General features: G+C 37.5%; 1 protein-coding gene across 2 annotated transcripts in view; it reads right to left on the reverse strand.

Moving 5' to 3' along the window:
* Positions 1-20,799, reverse strand: part of Uqcc1 (ubiquinol-cytochrome c reductase complex assembly factor 1) — a 91,594-nt gene extending 70,795 nt beyond the window's left edge. The window contains exons 1-4 of one of the 2 annotated variants that reach the window (XM_005329890.5): positions 20,667-20,799; positions 15,135-15,239; positions 8,253-8,348; positions 5,056-5,163 (exon numbers count right to left, since the gene is read on the reverse strand). In XM_005329890.5, coding sequence (XP_005329947.1) covers positions 5,056-5,163; positions 8,253-8,348; positions 15,135-15,239; positions 20,667-20,690 — 333 coding nt within the window. In that variant the 5' untranslated portion in view covers positions 20,691-20,799. Of the gene's footprint in view, positions 1-5,055; positions 5,164-8,252; positions 8,349-15,134; positions 15,240-20,622 lie in introns of both variants that reach the window. The other variant, XM_040274177.2, reaches the window with a different exon arrangement.
* Positions 20,800-21,722: the final 923 nt, after the last annotated feature.

The raw sequence follows: 21,722 nt of genomic DNA on the forward strand, positions 1-21,722 counted from the left end.
GAAAGAAAAGAAAAAGAAATAAAGAAGGAAACAATACCAAAGCTACACTTCTGGTAAAGTAGAGGAAAAGAACATTTCACAACTCATTTATAAGACCATTATCCTGATATCAAAATCAGTCATTAGGAGAAAGCTAAACTGCTGGGCGTGATGCTATAATCCCAGCAGCTTGAGTGGCTGAGACAGGAGGATTGTGAGTTCAAAGCCAGCCCTAGCCCTGGCAAGGAGCTAAACAACTCAGTGAGACCCTGTTTCTAAATAAAATATAAAATAGGGCTGGGGATGTGGCTTAGTGGTTGAGTACCCCTGAGTTCAATCCCTGGTACCAAAAAAAAAAGAAAGCAAGCTAGGGGCTGGGGATGTGGCTCAAGCGTTAGCACGCTCGCCTGGCATGCATGTGGCCCGGGTTCGATCCTCAGCACCACATACAAACAAAGATGTTGTGTCCGCCAAAAACTAAAAAAATAAATACTGAAAAAATTCCCTCTCTCTCCCTCTCTCTTCCCTCTCTCTCTTTAAAAAAAAAATAGAAAAAAGAAAGAAAGCTAAACTTTAGAATTATAATCTTAATAAACATAGTTGCAAAATTCCTTAATAAAATATATAAAAAGGACAATATATCATGATCAAGTGGGATTTATCCATAAATGCAAGTTGATTCAACACTGGCAAATCAATCGATGTAATTCACCCATATCAAAATATAAAAATAAGAGAAGAAAACCTGTTTAACTCTGTTAACATCTGTTTTAAGTACTTAACCACAGAATACATTTTGGGAAGCACTGATCTGTACAATCCTCTAAATAATGCTATCATTATACTACTATTATGGCCTTCTCAGGTCTATTCCTATCCTTGAGATGGGAATTCTGGAAATCCCTTAGTTTTCCACCTCATTTCACAATGTTCTAGGAGCTGAAAATAGAGAGGAAAACAAAACAGACAAAAATCTGTGCCCTTTAGAAACTTATGGCCTTGTCCAACTCTAGATCAGTTTATAATTTTAACTAAAATTCCTAATTATTTATTTCTTTCTCTTTTTTTTTTTTTTTTTTTTTAAATCCTGCAGTTTCCTTTAGGTTCCTCTTTATAAAATCTGTTAGGTTCACAATTAATCACCCTGCCCTAGGAAAAGCAGACTTGCCTCCAAGGACCACGTCTCTCCTTGAGAAGGAAGCTTTCCCCTATAATATGTTCATGAAAAAGCACTCATTACAAATAATGAAGAGTTCACCAGATTGGCTTGGATATTTATACAGTGCTCAAACTGTAGAAATCAAGAGCATTTTACAGTTCTTCACTTTTCCTGCAGCAAATCCAAGCCTTTATACTTGGGTGAGCCATGTTCCTGGACAAATCTCTAAAGCAAGTCCCTGAAGATTATCACACAGGGACTGGACATAATAAATGGAAAGAAATTCCATAAATCCAAGAATTATGCATTAATAAGTTAAAGAGGTAAATGGACTAAATTTCCACCAAGTCAATACAAGCTGTTCTGGTCCTTGGATGATTTCATGTTTATTTCATTCTAACTTTGGAAGGCTTCGTCAGGCTACTTGACCGAAACAGAAGTATCTAGGACAGCTTTAGGATGATCTTCCAGAAACTGATAGTTTCTGTACTGAATTCTATGCATTCTATTCTGTACTGGAATTCCTTCTTCAGCATTCTTGACTCATGAATGGGCCCCTGTTCAAATAAGATCAATGACTTTTTGCAAGGCTACCTATCCTATTGAAGAACAGTTTTTAGATTTTCATTGTACTGAACTTAAATCTGCTTCATATAATATTCATTAGACATTTTTCTGGCCATTGGAGTAACTCAGATAAGCATCCCTGTTTCCTTCAACCATTCTTTATTCAACAGTTTCTAAACTTCCACAAGACTCACTGTCCAACTCTGAATATATTCCAGTTTTTCATGTCCTTCAGAACAAAAATAAATTTTTGGCTCAATGCTAATACAAAACCTATCCATTCCATGACATGTGCTTGAATCATGGCATGTGCTGTCCTTTCTTATATGATATTGCTATACAAATATAATGTAAAAGAGTGGTTATTTCAAGACACTACAAGAAATAAGGAAAAGCTACATTTAAAATCCTAATTATGGGCTGGGGCTGTAGCTCAGTGGTAGAGCACTTGCCTTACATGTGTGAGGTACTGGGTTCAATCCTCAGCACTACATAAAAATAAGTAAAGATACTGTATGTCCATCTACAACTAAAAAAAAATTTTAAAAAAAGTTTTTAAAAATCCTAATTATGACTCTAAAGAAAAATGGGAACTATACATGAAAACATTAAAGAAAAGTATAAAGACATTTGAAACTGCTGACATGGACAGATAAGCCAGCATTTTACTTCCTAATGAAATACATAAAGAATTCTGTAAATGCAATCAAATACAAGTGTCTAGCCATAGATTTCTGAGTTAACATTGTTGAAAGGGCTCTTTAGTTTTTCAAAATGGAGGCTGGATGGTGGTACACACCAGTAATCCCAGCAACTTGGAGGCTGATATAGAAGCATCAAAAGTTCAAGGCTGGGGCTGGGGATGTGGCTCAAGCGGTAGCGCGCTCGCCTGTCATGCGTGCAGCCCGGGTTCAATCCTCAGCACCACATACAAACAAAGATGTTGTGTCCGCCAAAAACTGAAAAATAAATACTGAAATATTCTCTCTCTCTCTCTCTCTCTTAAAAAAAAAAAAAAGTTCAAGGCTGTGCCAGGCACGGTAGCACACACACCTTTAATCTCAGGAGGCTGAGGCAGGAGGATCACAAATTCAAAGCCAGCCTCAGCAAAAGCAAGGCACTAAGCAACTCAGTGAGACTTTGTCTCTAAATAAAATACAAATTAGGGCTGGGGATGTGGCTGGGTGGTTGAGTGCCCGAGTTCAATCCCCAGATCCCCAGTACCCAAAAAAAAAAAAAAATTAAAGGCTCCTCTGAGCAACTTAGCAAGACCCTATCTATAAATAAAAAGTAAAAAGAGTTGGGGGGCTAGGGTGGTGGCTCAGTGATAGAGCATTTGCCTAGCATGTGTGAGGCACTGGGTTCAATTCTCAGCACCGCATATAAATAAATAAAATAAAAGTCCATTGACAACTAAAAAATATCTTTAAAAAAAAGGGAGCTGGGTCAGGGATATAGCTCAGCAGTAAAGAGCCTCTCGGTTCAATTCTTGGAAATAAAGGGGAAGTAGGGGAGTTGTATCTAGATTTTCCCATCACAACCATAGTAGAATGGTAGACTTTGATATTTTGCTGTCATAAGTTTTAAAAACAAAGATTATAGAAAGTAGACAATGCCACATCACAAAGATATTTTTTAATGCAAACATTAGGAATTTAGTTGAGGTCACAAAGGGAACCAAAAAAAATCAGAGGCTAACCTAAGCTACAAGAGTGAAGAAATGTTCTTGATGATTTAGTAATCCTCCAATGGTAGCCAATTTTCCCTCTGGAATCATTAAAAAAAAAAAAAAAGACTAGACAAAGCATATGGTAGTAACCAAGTGGAACCCAATCACCAAGAAATGATTAAAACAGTAAATTTTTCTTTTCTTTCTTTTTTCTGCTTTCATTTCCCTCTTCTAATTTTCAAACAAAACATATTTCAAGTTTTAAAATCTAAATCACTACCTTTTTTAAAAAATAAGGGGAAAGATTCTGGTTAATATATTACTAAATAAGTCAATAATTTAATAACCGTCAAAGAATTAAGATGAAAAATACATGAAAAATACACACACACACACACACACACACACACACACACATATATAATTTTAATAAACTTAATATTTCCTTGATGATTTGGAAAGTACCTCATAACCTCAGGGTCTCAAGAATATCATTACTACTTAGCATTTGTGCCCTCACTATACATTTCAAAAATCCCCTAATAAAAAAATAAACAAATTCTTGTGCAATCACTGCTGACTTTTCAGAATTCACATACAAAGCAAAACCTCTATCTGCTGTAGTAATGACTGTTAGGAAGAGAAAGCAAGTAAAAAGAAACAAAGAGTAGAGTCCATATTAAAACTGAAATTCTAATTTGAATCCAACTTGTTAAAACGGTATAAATGTCATTACTTATTTTCAGCAAAGTTATGACATTTTCTAGAAATGTCTTTCCTACCACTTTGTGTTGGTATGCTCTGACTTACAACTGACAATGATTAGACTTATCAAATATTCTAGCAACCTTGAAAGGCATTAAGAGAACTTGCCACAGTGATAGAATAGTCATAGGAAATAAGTGGGATGAGAAGAACAGAATCACTAATGTTCTATTACTAAATTGATTAAAGGTATAAATAAGAACCTGTATACACCTGATACAGAGAGAACACTCATTCATTTACAGCAACTACTGTACAAGAAATAAGGTGCTAGGTCAAGTATTGACAAGAAGTCAATTATAACAAAGTCATGGAGTCAATTTTAATAAAAAAGATGCTTTTTCTAAAATTTTAAAGAATGTCACTATAATGACCTAGGGGAAAAAAATCACTTAATGAAAATGGATTCATCCTACACTACGGGTGTGACTCTATATCATGTACAGCCAGAGTAATGAGAAGTTGTATTCCACTCGTGTATAATGTGTCAAAATGCATTCTACTGTCATGTATAACTAATTAGAACAAATTAGAAAATAAAATAATTTTTTAAAAAAATGAATTCATTGGAGACTTATGCTTCCTTAAGAATGCCGCCCGTCTGACCCTCTGCACTCTTCTACATGGCATACCATGTAGCAAGGGCCTGAAAGGTACAATCTTACTGGGTGCCTGCTACTGTAAGCTGCTTCCAAGGCAGCTTACAACTAAAAAAGGAGTATTTCAGTCCCACATGCTACATTTCAGTCTCACTGATCAAGAAGTGGGGGCTTGAGGAGGGGAGTGCATTACTAAGAAATTATCAAAACAACATATGAATTTCCTGAGAGCAAACAAGCTTTTAAAAAATCTTCTATGGGAAAGAGAAAGAACAAAACCCAAAATAAAAAAATGAGAAGAATTTAGAAGACTTTACCCATTTACTGTATTTCAGTGGTCCTGTGAATCCCATGGCTTCTATTATCTTCGTGAAAGCACCAACCTTCTCTTCAACAGGCTGTAGGGAATCCTTGGTAGCAGAAAGCTATTTAGTCAAATAGCCAAAGAGAAAGAAACCAAAATAAGTTGTAAAAAAGAAAATTGTTTAGACATTTTATTCCCTACAATTTTTTTTTTTCTTTTTGTACTGAGGACTGAACCCACAGGCACTTTTACCACTAAGCTATATCTCTAGCCCTTTCTTATTTTCTGTTTTGAGACAGAGTCTTGCTAAGTTACTGAGGGTCTCGCTAAGTTGCCTAAAACTTGCAATCCTCCTGCCTCAGCCTCCCTCCTAAGTCACTGAGATTACAGGTGTGTGCTATGGAGCCTGCCTTACCTTCAATTTTTTTGTATGTGGGGTTTGGGGGTGGGTACCAAGGATTGAATTTAGGGGCTCTCAACCACTAAGCCACATCCCCAGCGCTGTTTTGTATTTTATTTAGAGATAGGGTCTCACTGAGTTGCTTAGTGCCTCACTTCGGCTGAGGCTGGCTTTGAACTCAAGATCCCCCTGCCTCAGTCTCGGTTTCCTAAATTTTTATTTTTCATCAGAACAGTGCAAATACAGCTGAAATGTTTTTTGGTTTTTTGGTTTTTTTGAGTGAGAGAGAGATAATTTTTTTAATATTTATTTTTTAGTTTTCGGCAGACACAACATCTTTGTTTTTGTATGTGGTGCTGAGGATCGAACCCGGGCCGCACACATACCAGGTGAACGCGCTACCGCTTGAGCCACATCCCCAGCCCCAGCTGAAATGTTATCTAATACATGTCTTCCAAATTATAAAGCAAGTGATATCCACTTCACTGACCATGGGCTTATGAGCCCATGTCTAGGAAACAATAAATTTAGGATCTTTAGAATAAAAACTATATCAAAAAAGAGTACTTTCAAAATGAAATTTTTTGGTTGTTGTTGGTATTGTTTTGTTTAGGGTTTTTTGGGAACTTAGCACATACTAGGCAAGCATTCTACCATGGAGCTATATTTCTACTCCTTAATAGGAATCTTGATCCCCACCTCCTAAAGAAAAATTCTGTGAAGAGAAATATTCTGTTTATTGGTGTGTAAAAGGAAAAGTGAGAAAAATACTATTTGAAAACAGGCAAATCATCCAAAACCACAGTCAACCAAAGTAAACCCTGAATACAATGTTTTTCAACTCTTGTATTTTTTTTTTTTTTTTGGTACCAGGGATTGAACTCAGGGTCACTAGACCACGGAGCCACATCCCCAGCCCTATTTTTTGTATTTTATTTAGAGTTGTTTAGTGCCTTGCTTTTACTGAGAATGGCTTTGAACTCCTGCTTCAGCTTCTTGAGCCACTGGGATTACAGGCATGTGCCACTGCACCCAGCCTTATATTCTTAGAACATGTTTTAGTTAATTTGTTGCAACTGTGACTAAAAGACCTGACAAGAATAATTTTAGAAGGAAAGTTTATTTGGAGGCTCATGTTTCAGAGGTCTCTGTCCACAAATAATTGGCTCTATTCCTCAGGAATGGAAATAAAACTGAACATCATGGCAGAAAGGTGTGGCAAGGAGAAGCGGCTCACATGATGTTCAGCAAGGAGACAGAGAGAGACTCTACTCTCCAGATACAAAATATATACTCCAAGGTATGTCCCCCCACCTCCAGCCTCACCTACCTGCCTTTAGTTACCACTCAGTTAATTCCATCAGGGATAAATTCACCAATTGGTTAAGGCTCTCATTACCCAATCATTCCACCTCTGAATGTTCTTGCATGTCTCAAACATAAGCTTCTGGAGGACATCTAATGCCCAAACCATAACAGTACAATAAATATAGAAAACATAAATATTGCAATTTGAAAATAAACTCCAAGGAAAACCCGTTCTAATACTAAGCTCTCCAAAGAAAAGCAGGCTATCTAAACCAATTAAAAAAAAAAAAAAAAACTCTAAAAGTTAAATAATTTGTCCAAAATCCATGAAGAATCTTCTCCTCTAAAATGCTTCCCAGACAAGACAGTACAGTGAAGAAACACAGAACTAATTTTAGAAGGCTAAGGTTCAAATAATTCAGTTTGTCTGTTACCATCCTTTGTAACATTGAGCAAATCATTTCAACTCTCCAAGCCTCACTTCTATATTTGCTTAAATTCCTTGCCACACAGAAGGAAAGATATTGTTGAGATCAAAATAAGAACATCTGGAGGCTGGAGCTGAAGCTCAGTGGTAAAGTGCCCGCCTCACATGTGTAAGGCACTGGGTTCAATCTTCAGCTCCATATAAAAATAAACATGCTGGGATGGGGATGTGGCTCAAGAGGTAGTGTGCTCGCCTGGCATGCGTGCGGCCCAGGTTCGATCCTCAGCACCACATACAAAGATGTTATGTCTGCAGAAAACTAAAAAATAAAAAGTTAAAAATTCTCTCTCTCTAAAAAAAAAAAAAAAAAAGTTTAAAAAAAATAAGTAAACATGCTGTATGTTTATCTACAACTAAAAAAATATTTAAAAAAGAACATCTGATCAGGTATAATGGTGCATGCTTCTAAATCCCAGAAACTCAGATGGCTGAGGCAGGAGGATTACAAGTCAAGAACAGCCTCAGCAATTTAGTGAGACCTTATTTCAAAATAAAAAAGGTACTGTGTGTCCACCTACAACTAAAAAATAAATATTTAAAAAAAAAAAAAAAAAAAGACCAGGTGTGGTAGCACATGCCTATAATCCTAGCAACTTGGGAGGCTGAGGCAGAAGGATCACAAGTTCAAAGCTAGTTTCAGCAACTTAGCAAGACCATCTCAAAAAAAGGACTAAGGATGTGGCTCAGTGTTAAATGTCCCTAGGTTCAGTCCCTAGTACAAAAAAATATAAATAAATAAATAAATAAATAAAAAGGGCTGAGGTGCTCAGTGTAGAGTACCCCTGGGTTCAATTCCCAGCACCACACAAACATATAAAAGAACATCTGGGGGCTGGGGTTGTGGCTCAGCGGCAAAGTGCTCACCTAGCACGTGTGAGGCCCTAGGTTCGATCCTCAGCACCACATAAAAATAAAATAAAGATATTGTGTTCAACTACAACTAAAAAATAAATAATAAAAAAGAACATCTGTCTGAAAGCACTACATAAACATAGAAAACATTAATAATTCTCACCTTATTTGTGGTGTGATAATTCCTACTTTGCTGCACATCTGTTCCAGGAATCTGTTCTGACCCACCACAGGTTCGGGATTGGCTCATCTGGGGCAACTGGGATATAAAAAAACAAACATAAGCAACAATGAACATGCATTAAGAAAACTGCTTTAAAATAGGTCTACAGGTGCTATCCAACCCTGTTTAACATAGTTCCTGGTGATGTGATCATCAAGAGGACCCAAGATCAGCCCCTGAAATGGCGTCTCATACATGGTAGGTGCTCAATAGATACCTAATAAATACTTGAAGAAATAAAAGGATTCAGCCCTGGAAACATGGAATTAAATCTGAGTCAACTTTAGGAAACAGAATTATAGATTATAAATACTTATTTTATATATATATATATATATATATATAATACTATACTATTATACTAATTATACTACATATATAGTTCTAATTATAGATACTTATTATAATTCTGTTTCCTAAAGTTGACTCAGATTTAGTATCTAAATATCAGCAGCTGTGCAGTACACAGAGGTAAAAACTCCAAAGACATTAAGTTTAAATTTAAAACCTGTTTCAGTCACCTACAAGCTCAGTGGCTATGGGTAACTTACTGAACCTCATTTATTGCAGTGAGGATTAAAGGGGACAATTATATAAAGTGCCTCTCACAAAATAGATATTCAATAAACAGAAATTTGCATCACCCACATCATCATCAACATCATTGTTCAGACCATAACTGGTTTCCTTTTATGTTCACACAGCATTTGAAAACAATTTGGTAATTAATAGCTACTATTTATATAGTACATTATGTGCCATGTACTATGCTAACTGCCATATAAAAATCCTTCTATCCTTCTTTAATCTTCACCACAACTTTACTAGATTGCTGTTTTTATTAAGAACAATAACAGTTTTGGAAACATAAAAGAGAAAACTACATGCAAGAGATCTTCATTGTAGCATTACTTACAAGAGTGAAAACTGAGGGGAAAGTCCAATGAGGAGAGTTAATTAAACTAAGGCACTCAATGGATAATCAGGTAACCACTGCTATTTTTAACAGGCTTTTTAAAGCAGTTTTTAGGTTCATTGCAAAATCGAGCAAGAAGCACAGAGTTCCCACATGCCCTCTTCCCCGAAACGCACAACTTCCCCCATTAACAACATGTCACACCAAAGTAGTACATTTCTTAAAATGTACCCTGTCCCATTCTAGCACCCAAAGTCATGGTTACATTAGAAATTATTATTTTTAACACAAAAATGCTAATAATATGGATAAAATTATAGGCAAAACCATAAATGTATATGGGTAAATCTAGGAAGCAACACACAGAAAAAGGGTCATTTTGTTACATTAGAATTATGGGTAATAGCTAGGATGTGCCTAGGTGGTAGAGTGCTTGCCTAGTATGCATGGAGCTGTGGGTTCAATCCCCAGTACTGGTGGGAGAAAAAAGAACTATGACTAAGTTTACGAATCTAGTTTCCAAACCCTCAGTAAGTTTTATTACCTTTACAATAAAAAAGGGTGGGGAGGGAGCAGGAAGAGAGTTAATCCCTGAACTCTGGTTTATTCCAAGAAGAGATGGGACACATGGAATGAAAATGATTTTCCTCTTTAATCTTAATGAAGGAAAATAGAATTTCTAATTGTGGAACATTACTATTCACATTTCTTTCCAAACAAGGATATTAAAAGATTAGTCAGAATCCTTCTGGTAAGTCCCAGGGACACTTGTGCTTTATTTAATTCCTGAGTATCAAGCAGGCTTTATAAAACAGGGACTAAACAGAACACCTCCCATGACATCACACACATCATTATAATAGTCCTTCTAGAACACAATAGTCCATCTAGAATGCAAAGCATTTAAACTAGTTCAAAGAACACAACCAAGAACAGTTTCAATAAGCTGTGCTTCAGACTAATTTCTCTTTCTATTAGGTTGTATAATCTTTCTCTGGCCCACAGCTCTAAGAATAATCAATGGATTTCTTCTCTGACTGCACCATCACCTACTGTATTTTTGTACCTCCTTTATTAATAAGTAAAAACATTTCACACTATCCTGAACTACTGAAGAATCTATGTACTTAGTACCAAGGACAACATCTAACTGTCCCACACCTATACTTATCTCAAAAAGATTCATTTGACCATTTAAGACCTCAATTTTTTGTTTTAATTGAAAGAACATCAATAAATAACTTTTTAAAAGACAACAGATAACATGAAATACTGTCACTTTTTTCAAAGAGGCTTTCTCTGAACACCTTATCTAAAAACAGGTTCCTTTCAACCTGTTATTCTCTGTCATAGTATCAGTCTGTTCATTTCCTTGATGGTCTCACTATAATGTATAATTATATATTTATTCATGTATTTATTTACTCTCAATCACCACTACCCAAAAATAAACATCAGGGTAAGAACGAGGTATCACTAGAATCAAGTACAGTGCATTACACAAGGGAAACCCTCGAATATGTTGAGTGAATGAATCTTACACCTGTACACTTTTTTACTTCTGATTATTTCCTTCCTGATCTTATCTACATATTCATCAAATAATATATGCTTCATTCTCCCAACCTCTATTAAATGCCCAGGATATGCCAGTCCTTATGCAGGATTCTGGATACAGACAGAATCCTCATTCTCAAAGGACTCATAATCTTGTGAAGAAGAGGAAAAACTTTACCGAATATCACATTTTAAATTGTCACTCATCACAAAACAAACAAACAAACAAAAATAACCCAAGCGTCAGCAAGAACATAGAGAAACTAGAACTCTCAGACACTGCTGGTGGGAGTGTAAAATGTTAAGTCACTTTGGAAAAATACTTGGCAGTATCTACTTAAACTGAATGTATATACAAACTCTAAGACTCAGCAATTCTCTTTCATTACCAAACAGAAATATATACATATGTTCACTAAAACATGTGAACAAGAATGATTATAGCAACATTATTCATAAAAGCCCCAAAATTGAAGCAACCAATTATTCATCAATGAAATAGATAAATAAACTGTGGCATATTCATATAATAAAATACTATACAATGAGAATTAATAAACTATAACTACAAAAAAACAACATGGATGGATTTCTAGAACAAGTCTGAGTGACAGCAGACAAACAAACTACATACTATATGTATGTAAACAAAGGCAAACTAATCTACAGTATTCAAAATGAAGACTAGTTAACCCTAGTGGAGGCAGTGACTAGAAAGGGATGGAGGTGTCTGTAGTCCAGGGAATGTTCTTCCTCCATGTGGATGCTGGGTACATTTACTTTGTAATAATTCACTAAGCTATACGCATATGACTTGTGCCATTTTCTATCACTTATATCTCAATAAAATGTAAAAAAATGCTTAAAAAGATGTGAAATAAGCAGTGTGAACAATATAAAAATTTGGAAATGAAAAAGAATACCCTGGAGTCATTCTAGAAGAGGACAAGATAAAGAAGAAAAAATGAGGAAACCTGGTGCAGTGGAAAGAGAATACAGAGTCAGAGATTTAGACTGAAGCTCCACTTCTGTCCGTCTTTTAAAAACAAATGAAACAACATAAAAGGGGTGTGCAAACTACATCACATAACAAAAGTAAAGACCTGTTCTAGACATCTACAGTGATAAACTCTTTTGCAGTTGGCCCCTGGTTAAAAGGAACGTAAGATCTCATCTGTTTTTAACTGCTTTAGTACTGGAAATTGAACATGAGGCACTTTACCACTGAACTACACCCCCAGCCCTTTTATTTTTTATTTTGAGACAGGGTCTTCTAAGTTGCTTAGAGCCTTGCTGAGGCTGGCCTCAAACTTCTAATCCTCCAGCTTTAGCCTCCAGAGTGGCTGGAATTACAGATGTGGGCCACCTCACCCAGCTAAAATTTCACCTTTATTTTTGCTTTCAAAAGAGTTCTTAGAGCTGGAATTATAGCTCAGTGGTAGAGCGCTTGCCTAGCATGTATGAGGCACTGTGTTCAATCCTCAGCACCACAGAAAAATAAATAAAGACGTTGTGTCTATATACAACAAAAAACATAGTTAAAAAAAAAAGAATTCTGAAAATCAAGAGACTTCTTTGATGAGAGACAGAGAAACAGACTGAAGCAATTCTTAAATGCCATAGAGGTGTGTGTGTCTTATAGTTTAGCAAAACTATAAGATCCACCAGGGCACAGGCCATCTTCCACCTTTTTATTTTCTGTCCCAAAGCTCAACACTATTCTGGGCATGTAGTCAGTATTCAATAAAAACTAGGTGGATTTTTCTTCTATTTTTTTTTTCAAAGAGAGGGATAACCTGGAGAAGGTCCAAAAAAGAACCACAGGAATGATCAAAGGGATGAATAAAAGGTCCTAGTAGAAGGTTAAAATGAATTGAGTCTGTTTAGCTTGGAGAAAAGGCAACTAAAGAATTAAAGAGTAACTCAGAATAACACTTGAGCTGGAAGAAATCTCAGTGATCTTCTAGTCTAACCTTTTTTCACTTCACAGATGAGGAAACTAAAACCAAGGGAGAGGTTACAATTTGGTAAAGGTAGTTTTAGGACAAAAAAAAAAAAAAAAATTGAGGTTCATTTCATACCTAAAGAGAAAACTCACACAAGTAACATGAAAATGCAGAGCAATAAAACTTGCAATTATAACCTACTAAAGCTCTCCTGTGTGCCCAGAACCTTTATGTCTTACTTATTTCATAACAACTTTGTTCAGCTAATACTATTTCTTACCCATTTTAAAAATTAGGACACTAAATACAGTTCATTAAGGATTGCTATGTTCTGTCCCTTCTAATAAGCTACCTTAAAAAACCTGAGTACAGTTCAACAACACAGGTTCAGGCACATTTAACAACCAGATAATTTTATTGGAGAATAATATTTAAAAATACCCTTCTCCATTAAAAGGAACCAAGGTTCTTTGAAGAATGATTGAATCTAGAGTTAAACATCTTGTGGTACAAGGAAATAAGGGAGCATTCAAAAAATGATGAGGGCATGGGGAAAGAAAATTGAAGAAGGTATTCTCATTAGCCAATTTTATGACAAATAGATCAATAAAACAACTAATTAGAAAATGGATTATAAATCATGGAAGAAAATAAACATTAATAAGTTCATACTGATATAAATAATTGAGTAAGTAAAAAAGTAGGGAAGAACTGACAGATCTTCCTTACAAGACCTCTAGTTAATAAATGTAAGAATGATAGAAATAGAAAATACTAGGCAAACACCACAGTAATAACTGTTGTAATCAGAAACCATCAATAGAGCAATCATACATAGCTAGGCATAGTGGCACATAACAAAATAACAAAAGTTCTTTAACAAATTAGAGGCCAGTCTGGACAGCTCAGCAAAACCTTGTCTCAAAATAATAGCTGGGAACCTAGCTCAGTGGTAGAGTGCCTCTGGGTTTAATCCCCAAGAACAAACAAACAAACAAATAAAAAATTATCATATTATCATATAATCCAGCTAACCCAGCAATCCAATCTGGGCATACATCCAAAAGAATTCAAAAGATCTCACTATATTATATTATAATTCACTATAGCAGGTTTTATTTGAGGTACTGGATATTGAACCCAGGGTGCTCCTCCACTGAGCTGCATCCCCAGCTCTTTTTTCATTTTTTATTTTGAGACAGGTCTCACGCTAAGTTGCCCAGTCTGGCCTTGAACTTTCACTCCTCCTGCCTCAACCTGCAGATAGCTAGGATTACAGGTATGCTCCATCATGCCCAGCTCACTATAGCACTACTATAAGATGAAAGAAACCCAAATGCTCACTGACCCAAATGGATTAAAAAATGTGATATATATGCAATGGAATATTATTCAGCCTTTAAAAGCAAAAAGTAAATCCTGTCACATGCTACAACATGGATGAACCATAAAGATATTATACTAAGTGAGGTAAGCCAGTCTCAAAAAGTCACATACAATTCCACTTATGAGGTACCTAGACTAATGGAACACCCTATTAAAAATAATAAAAAATAGGGGCTAGGGATATGGCTCAGTAGTAGAGTACTTGCCCAGTATCATGAGGCTTGGGTTAGAACCCCAGCACCAAAAAATAAATAAAAATAAAAATAAAAAATGTGTGTGTTTAAGCTTATGATGGCAAAGGAGAATAATTTTAATATCAAATAAAGGCTATAATAAAGGCATAAAATCTGCTCTAATAAGTGAAAAGTTGGAATATAAAACTTTGTGGATATTTGTTAAGGAACTTAAAGGGGAAAAAATTAGTATATGCACACAAACAAAGGCAGGAAAAAAACCACTGGAGATCAAAATACCAATGTTTTCAGACGTGAAGTCATAGGTGACTTTTATTCACTTTATTACTAAAGTATTTGTATGAATAACAAAAATAAGGAGGAAATAAAGCCATTCATAATATGTCCAATATTAACTATATTATAATGAATCATGTAGTCAATAGTAAACTAAGGCCTCGAAAAATTGTTTTTTGGATTTTACATTCATAAAAAGGGAAAAGAAAAAGAACATTTCATACCCCAAATAAAAGCAGCATAAAGTAGCTTCAAAAAGAAACTGAAAAAAAGTTAACTCTATGATGAATATCTGGAAAAGCTCCCCAACAGTAAAAATCATCGGACTGTAACGTGGTATCCTAGGCTAAGTTCCATTGCTGGGATATTTAGAAGCAACGCCCAAGACACCATACTGCAGGAATCAGTCCTGAGCTAGCACAGAGAGACCCAGAGCAGTCTCATGAGGTTTTTCCATCACACAATTTGGTTAGCTAATCTATAAATACATGACATTTGCACATAAACACTAGGTTTTCATATCCAGCAAAGAAACAACAAACCTTACCTGGGAAGTGCCAGACAGAGCCCGGCTCCACTGTCCTTGGGTAGAAGACACTGGTAGCAATCGGCTGCATACTGGAATCCACTGGGAGATGCTAGTCTGGTTCCTCTAGGGAAAAAAAAAAAAAAAAACACTGTCTGTCAGGAACCTATATCAGACTCCATATGTAGAAGGTACAGTGTACCTGAGATATTGTGATCTACTAAGAAATTTGTATTTGGTCTTCATCTCTAATTCCAGGCAAAGAGTTCCTAAAACCCTTAAAATTTCTGAGTCATAGAAGGAAGTTTTGTGTTTATAATAAGCCCCTTTCAACTTTACCTGAGTTTACATTAATGAGATGACCCTTAGAAGATGAGAGGCTGGTTGCCAAAAGAATGAACCGCATAAGTAGAGGGCTAGAACTTTCACTCCAACATTTAAACCTTCCAATAACCACCCAGTTACCTAGGTATATTGTTTTTACTCCATACTGTATACTACATACCCAGAAAAGGAAGAAGATATGTATAGAATAAGCAACTTCCCAATGTTACATGGTTAATAAACAGCAGGTTTAGGATTAGAACCCAGGCGGCCCAACTCCAGAATCCATGCTCACATGAAAAGGTAAAGGGATTATCTCCAAGGTCCCTTCTAGCTTTAACACTAGCCATAGGTAAGTTTTGTAGTTGTTTTGTTTGTTTTGCTTTGTTTTATGGTACCAAAGATTGAACCCGGGGCGATTAACTATTGAGCCACATCCCCAGCTCTTCTTATCCTTTATATTAAGACAGGGCCTCACTAAATTACTGAGGCTGTCCTTGAACTTAAAATCCTCCTGCCTCAGCCTCCCAAGACATGGGATCATAGGCATGTACCACCATGCCTAGGTAGGTAGAGAACTGATTAAAATAGCGAACTGTGGAAAAAGCCAAGCACTTGGAATTAGAAAGCAATGGGACGCTTCTTGGTTCCTCTGTTCACAAGCTACATATTAGTTAACAGCCTATGTGGGGCTTGGTTATCTTTTCCGTAAAATGAAGATTAAATCCCTACTTCCCATGATTAAAAAAAAAAACTAACAAATGTAGCATGCAGTATGTTCAATATTAAGTATTAAGCTAAATCTGATTTCCACTTTCCTGGGGTAGGGGTGGGATGGAGAAAGGCATTAGTATTTTAAACATTCAGATGCTATCTAAGTGTCTCACAGTTCTAAAATCGTAATTAACTGTTCCCTTCTAAAAGAACATTTGTAAAAGCAATTTAGAAAAATTAGGGGGAAAAATAAGTGAATAAAAAAACCTTTAAAAAAAGGTTAAAACTTGCTTAAAATACTTCAAAGGCTACCCTCTGCCTTCAGAATAAAATTCATGATACCCTAAAGCATGACACTCTAGGTCTCTTCCATTTCTCTGAGTGCTCCTAATCCAGTCAAACAGATTTAGTTATAGCTCCTTGATTGAACTAACACTAAAATAAATTCATTCTTTTTCTCTATGGCTTTTTCCCATATCTCACTATCTCACTTACTTCAAGCATCTCCTTCCTGTCTTCAAGTGCCCTTCTACTCTGCTCCCATCTATCTGTATCTGGTATAAACTTCTAATATCACTTTCCAAGTATTCTATTAGTAGCTTTTTCTCTCTCCTATTGAATTATAAATTTGAATTAAGGTTTGGATTTTTCATGCAGTGCTTTGTGTAGTTCCTAAAATGTAGTGAACACCCAAAACAGTAGCTGAATTAAAAAGGAAGGAATCATTTAAACATAGCAATTGATTGTCTAATCAACCCTAGCAACCTTACTGATTAAGAAAATCTGAGGATTAGAGAACTTGCTCAAGGTCACATCCACCATAAGTAGTCACTTTCAACTAATCCTCAGGGAGTTTTCATTGCCTTATCACATATCACGTTACAAGAAGACTTTGAGGGCTTGGGTTGTGGCTCAGAGGTAGAGTGCTTGCCTAACATGCGTGAGGCACTGGTTTAGATCCTCAGCACCACATAAAAATAAAATAAAGATATTGTGACCACCTATAACTAAAAAGTAAATATTAAAAAAAAGAAGACCTTATAGCTAGGCACTGGGAGGCTGAGGCAGGAGGATCACAAGTTCAAAGTCAGTCTCAGCAGATTAGCAAGGTATTTAGCAACTCAGTGAGACCCTGTTTCTAAATAAAATATAAAAAAAGAGCTGGGAATGTGGCTCAGTGGTTAAGAACCCCTGGATTCAATCCCTGGTACCAGGAAAAAAAAAAAAAAGACCTTAGAGAAACAGGTTCAATGGTGCACACCCATGATGCATATTATTCCAGCCACTAAGAAGGCTGAGGCAAGAGGACTGAAAATTCAAGGTCAGCTTGGAAAACTTAGTGAGACCCTGTCTCAAAATAAAATTTAAGGGGGGGGGGCATGGTGGCACGTGCCTTTGATCCCAGCAACTAGGTGGCTGGGAGGGTGTTGAGGAAGGAGAATGGCAAGTTCAAGGACAGCCTAAGCAACTCAGTGAGACCCTTTCTCATAAAGAACTAGGGATATGGCTGAGTGATTAAGTACCCCTGGATTAAATCCCCAACACCAAAAAAATTAACAAAAATAAAATTTAAGATGCAGCTGGGGATATAGTTCATTTGGTAGAGTGCTTTCCTTGCATACACAAGGCCCTGGGTTCAATCCCCAGCACCACAAAAATAAATAAATAAATAAATTTATTAATTAATTAATTAAAAAGAAAGTCTCCTATTATTTAAAAAAAAATTGGGGGGGGCGGGGGTTGCTGGGGATGTAGCTCAACAATAGTACCACACAGGGTTCAATCCCCAGTACCAAGAAGAAGGCAGCAGGGAGGAGGAGACCACCTCAGGGAATCAGACGATAAAGTGAAAGGGATTTTCCTTTTCTTTTTTTTTTAATATTTTTTTTTTAGGTGTAGACAGACACAACACAACACCTTTATTTTTATATGGTGCTGAGGATCACACCAGGGTCCCGCCTGTGCTAGGCGAGCACTCTACCACTGAGCCATAATCCCAGCCCGATTTTCCGTTTCTAAACTTACACTCACTATATCAAAAAGATAATTAACCTGGGCATGGTGGTACACACACCTGCAATCCCAGCAATTCAGGAGGCTGAGGCAGGAGGATCAGAATTTCAAGACCAGACTCAGCAATTCAACAAGACCTTGTCTCAAAATTTTTAAAAAGGAAGGCTGGAGATATAGAGTGGTAGAGCACCCCTGGGTTCAATCCCCTGTACCAAAAATAATAATAATAATAATTAGAGAAGAAACAGGGGAGGGGGAGGAAAAGATGAGTCTAATCGAGGGGAGATGAAGAGGTGGTTTCTATGGATGCTACCATCTAAAAAGTAGTATGCTCAGGGACAAAACTATATAAGAGGCTGGGGCAGTAAGTAGCTCAGCAGCGAGACTTGCCTAGCATGCATAAGGCACTGGGTTCAATCCTCAGCACCACATAAAAAATAAACAAATAAAATAAAGGCATTCTATCTATCTACAGCTACAAGAAAAATAAAAAGATTTTTAAAAAGAATATATAGGATAGCTGGGGCAGCCACTAACTTCCAAGACAAATCAAGGTATTCAACTCATCTTGATTGCCCAATAAACTTTTCATCTTTTTCCCCCAAATATCCATCTTAAAAACCAAATAATTAGTCAGGTGCAGTGATGCATGCCTGTAATCCTAGTGGCTTGGTAGGCTGAGACACGAGAATCGCCAGTTCAAAGTCAGCCTCAGCACTGGCAAGGCGCTAAGCAATGAGACCCTGTCTCTAAAATACAAAATAGGACTGGGGATGTGGCTTAGTGGTCAACTGCCCCTGAGTTCAATCCCCAGTGCAAAAACAAAACAAATAATTTAGAGCTGAGGGTGTAGCTCAGGGGTAGAGCACTTGCCCAGTATGTGCTAAACATTGGAGTCAATTCACAGGACTACCAAAAGTAAATAAATAATTTAGAACATACTAGTTGCCATTTCCCCAGATGTCCTTAGATCTGAGTCAATTCCTATTTTGGCATCAACAATTAATTCACCAAATAAATCTTCCTGTAAGTTACAGGAACTAATTCTCAAATATTCACTGAGCTGCTGCTGTATAAGGGTATAGCACTTTGCTAGGCTGGCAAGAAATTTTATATGCAAAATTGCAGTCATATATTGTAAGCCATATATTAAAATATTAAAACTGCAAGTGTAAAATAACAATTCAAAAGATGGCCAGAGGCAGGAATAGGCGATGTCTGTTATAAAAAACAGTGTGCTTGACCCAGTTTTTTAAAGACTTTCTAAAATTAACTGTCCCATTCCTCTACAATTAGGAATTAAACTCTGTATCCTGGACACATTTTTTTTTTTCTGCTGCCACTTTCTTCCACCCTTAATTTCTAAATGTCGGAGTATGCTAGAAAGAGTGAATCTCAAGAGGATTGGAAATAAGTCTCAAAAGATGCAGTAGCTTCCCATATAGGTACTAAAGAGCTTAGCAGTCTTGCACTGGGGTTGTGGCTCAGTGATAGAGCTCTTGCCTCACACATGCTAGGTGTCGATTCTCAACACCTCTTGTAAATAAATAAATAAAATAAAGATCCATCAACAACTAATAAAAATATTTTTTAAAAAAGAGTTTAGTAGTCTTTACTTCATTCACTCATGCAAAAAAAGCCTCTATTGTATGTGCCAGACACTATGCTAAGCAAAGTGAAAACGACAGATGTGGCCCGGGTTTTTGTGCAACTTTCAACCTCAAAATCTTCAGTCAACTTTATACTTAAGAATTGATTAGGGGGGCTGGGGATGTGGCTCAAGCGGTAGCGCGCTCGCCTGGCATGCGTGCGGCCCGGGTTCGATCCTCAGCACCACATACCAACAAAGATGTTGTGTCTGCCGAGAACTAAAAAGAAAATAAATATTGAAAATTCTCTCTCTCTCTCTCTCTCTCTCTCTCTCTCTCCTCTGTCACTCTCTCTTTAGAAAAAAAAAAAAAAAAAAAAAAAAAAAAAGAATTCTATTTCTTTAAAAAAAAAAAAAAAAAAAAAAAAAAAAAAGAATTGATTAGGGTCTCTAAACACACACACACAACTCAGAGAACCTCGGAATCCAAAAGGACTGTAAAGAGACAAGTGTTCATTTTTCACAAGGGGACTTTTAAGCCCAAAAGTGTTTTGCCAAGGTCACACTTGAGCATCAGTGACAGGGACTAGAACTCAGGTCTTCCGCAACTCTAAGTCAGTGCCCCTGGGCGCTCCTCTCCCTGAGCCGAAGTGGTGCCCGAGGAAAAGCAAACCTCCTCAAATAAAGGTCCACCGTCACTCTCTCCCTCCTTGAAAGAGGGAAAAGCGCAGCCCAAACCAGGGGTACGGAGAAGTGGAGAGCTGCCTCAGTTTCCCCGCGGAAAGGCGGCCACGCAGCCACGCTACAGCACAGGCTCCCCTCGTGCACATCCTTCCACATCCTCCCGCCCCGCCCTCCCCAATTCCAAGCCGGAGACCCGGCAGGCCACCATAGAAAACTGCTCCTGCACTCACAAGGACTCGCACCAGCAACGCCATGTTCCTCAACAACCATTTCCGGGTGAAGGGTGGCCTTCCGGAATCCCCGCTGCCACCACCCCTTCACTACGTTCAGGGTTTGTTTTTTTTTTTGCAGGAGGGAGACAGGCAGCCGCGGCGCAGGCGCACAGGGGCGGCGCTCGCGCTTGCTTCTACCCAGTGGCTGTGCGCGTGGCTCTCGGGCCCGGCGCGCGGCGCCGCACCGGGTCCCTCCTTTCTTGGTTCCACGTCACAGTGGCTCAAGCCCTCCCCCCACGCCGCCTCGTGGACCCCGGCCTTTCGCTTCCCTCTCCTCCACCAGCTCCCCAGCCTCACGCCTCAGCAACCCCGGGCCAGAGCCATTCCCTTCCAGACTGAGTCACCAGCAGTAGCCCTCTCTTTCCATGGGGACGGGACAGAACAGGACATTGATTGGGGCTGGGGTTGTAGCTCGGTGGTAGAGCGCTTGGCTAGCACATGTGAGGCACTGGGCACTGGCTTCATGGACTTCCTAACTGATAAGGGAGGTTTAGGAAAGTCTTGTCAAAAATAGAAACTGTGGGTAAGTGCTATGGAGGAAAAAATAAACTGAGGAAGTGACATATAAGATAATATCTAAATGACAAGAAGAAGCTTGTCAAGGGGACTGACAAGGGTCCTGAGGAGGTCGCCCAGAAGGAGGTGGACCTCAACTGAGACCTGGAGAGTCCTTGATGTCGTCGCAAAGAAGGAATTTGAGGACAGGTCAAAATGAGGCACAGAATGAATTTATTGATGTTTTGAAATATGCATACAATGTGGAATGGCTATTAACTTATGTATTACCTAACATTTTTTGTGGTGAAAACACTTAAAATCTACTTTCTAAGTGATTTTCAAGAATATGATATATACTGTTATTCTCTATAATCACCATGTTGTGCAGTAGATCTCTTGAACTTGTGTGTGTGTGTGTGTGTGTGTGTGTGTGTGTGTGGTATTGGGAATTGAATCCAGGGGTGATCTACCACTGAACTACACTCCCAGTCCTTTTTTTTTTTTTTTTTTAAATAA

This window comes from Ictidomys tridecemlineatus, chromosome 5 (assembly GCF_052094955.1).
Source record: "Ictidomys tridecemlineatus isolate mIctTri1 chromosome 5, mIctTri1.hap1, whole genome shotgun sequence".
Classification (NCBI taxonomy): Eukaryota; Metazoa; Chordata; class Mammalia; order Rodentia; family Sciuridae; genus Ictidomys; species Ictidomys tridecemlineatus.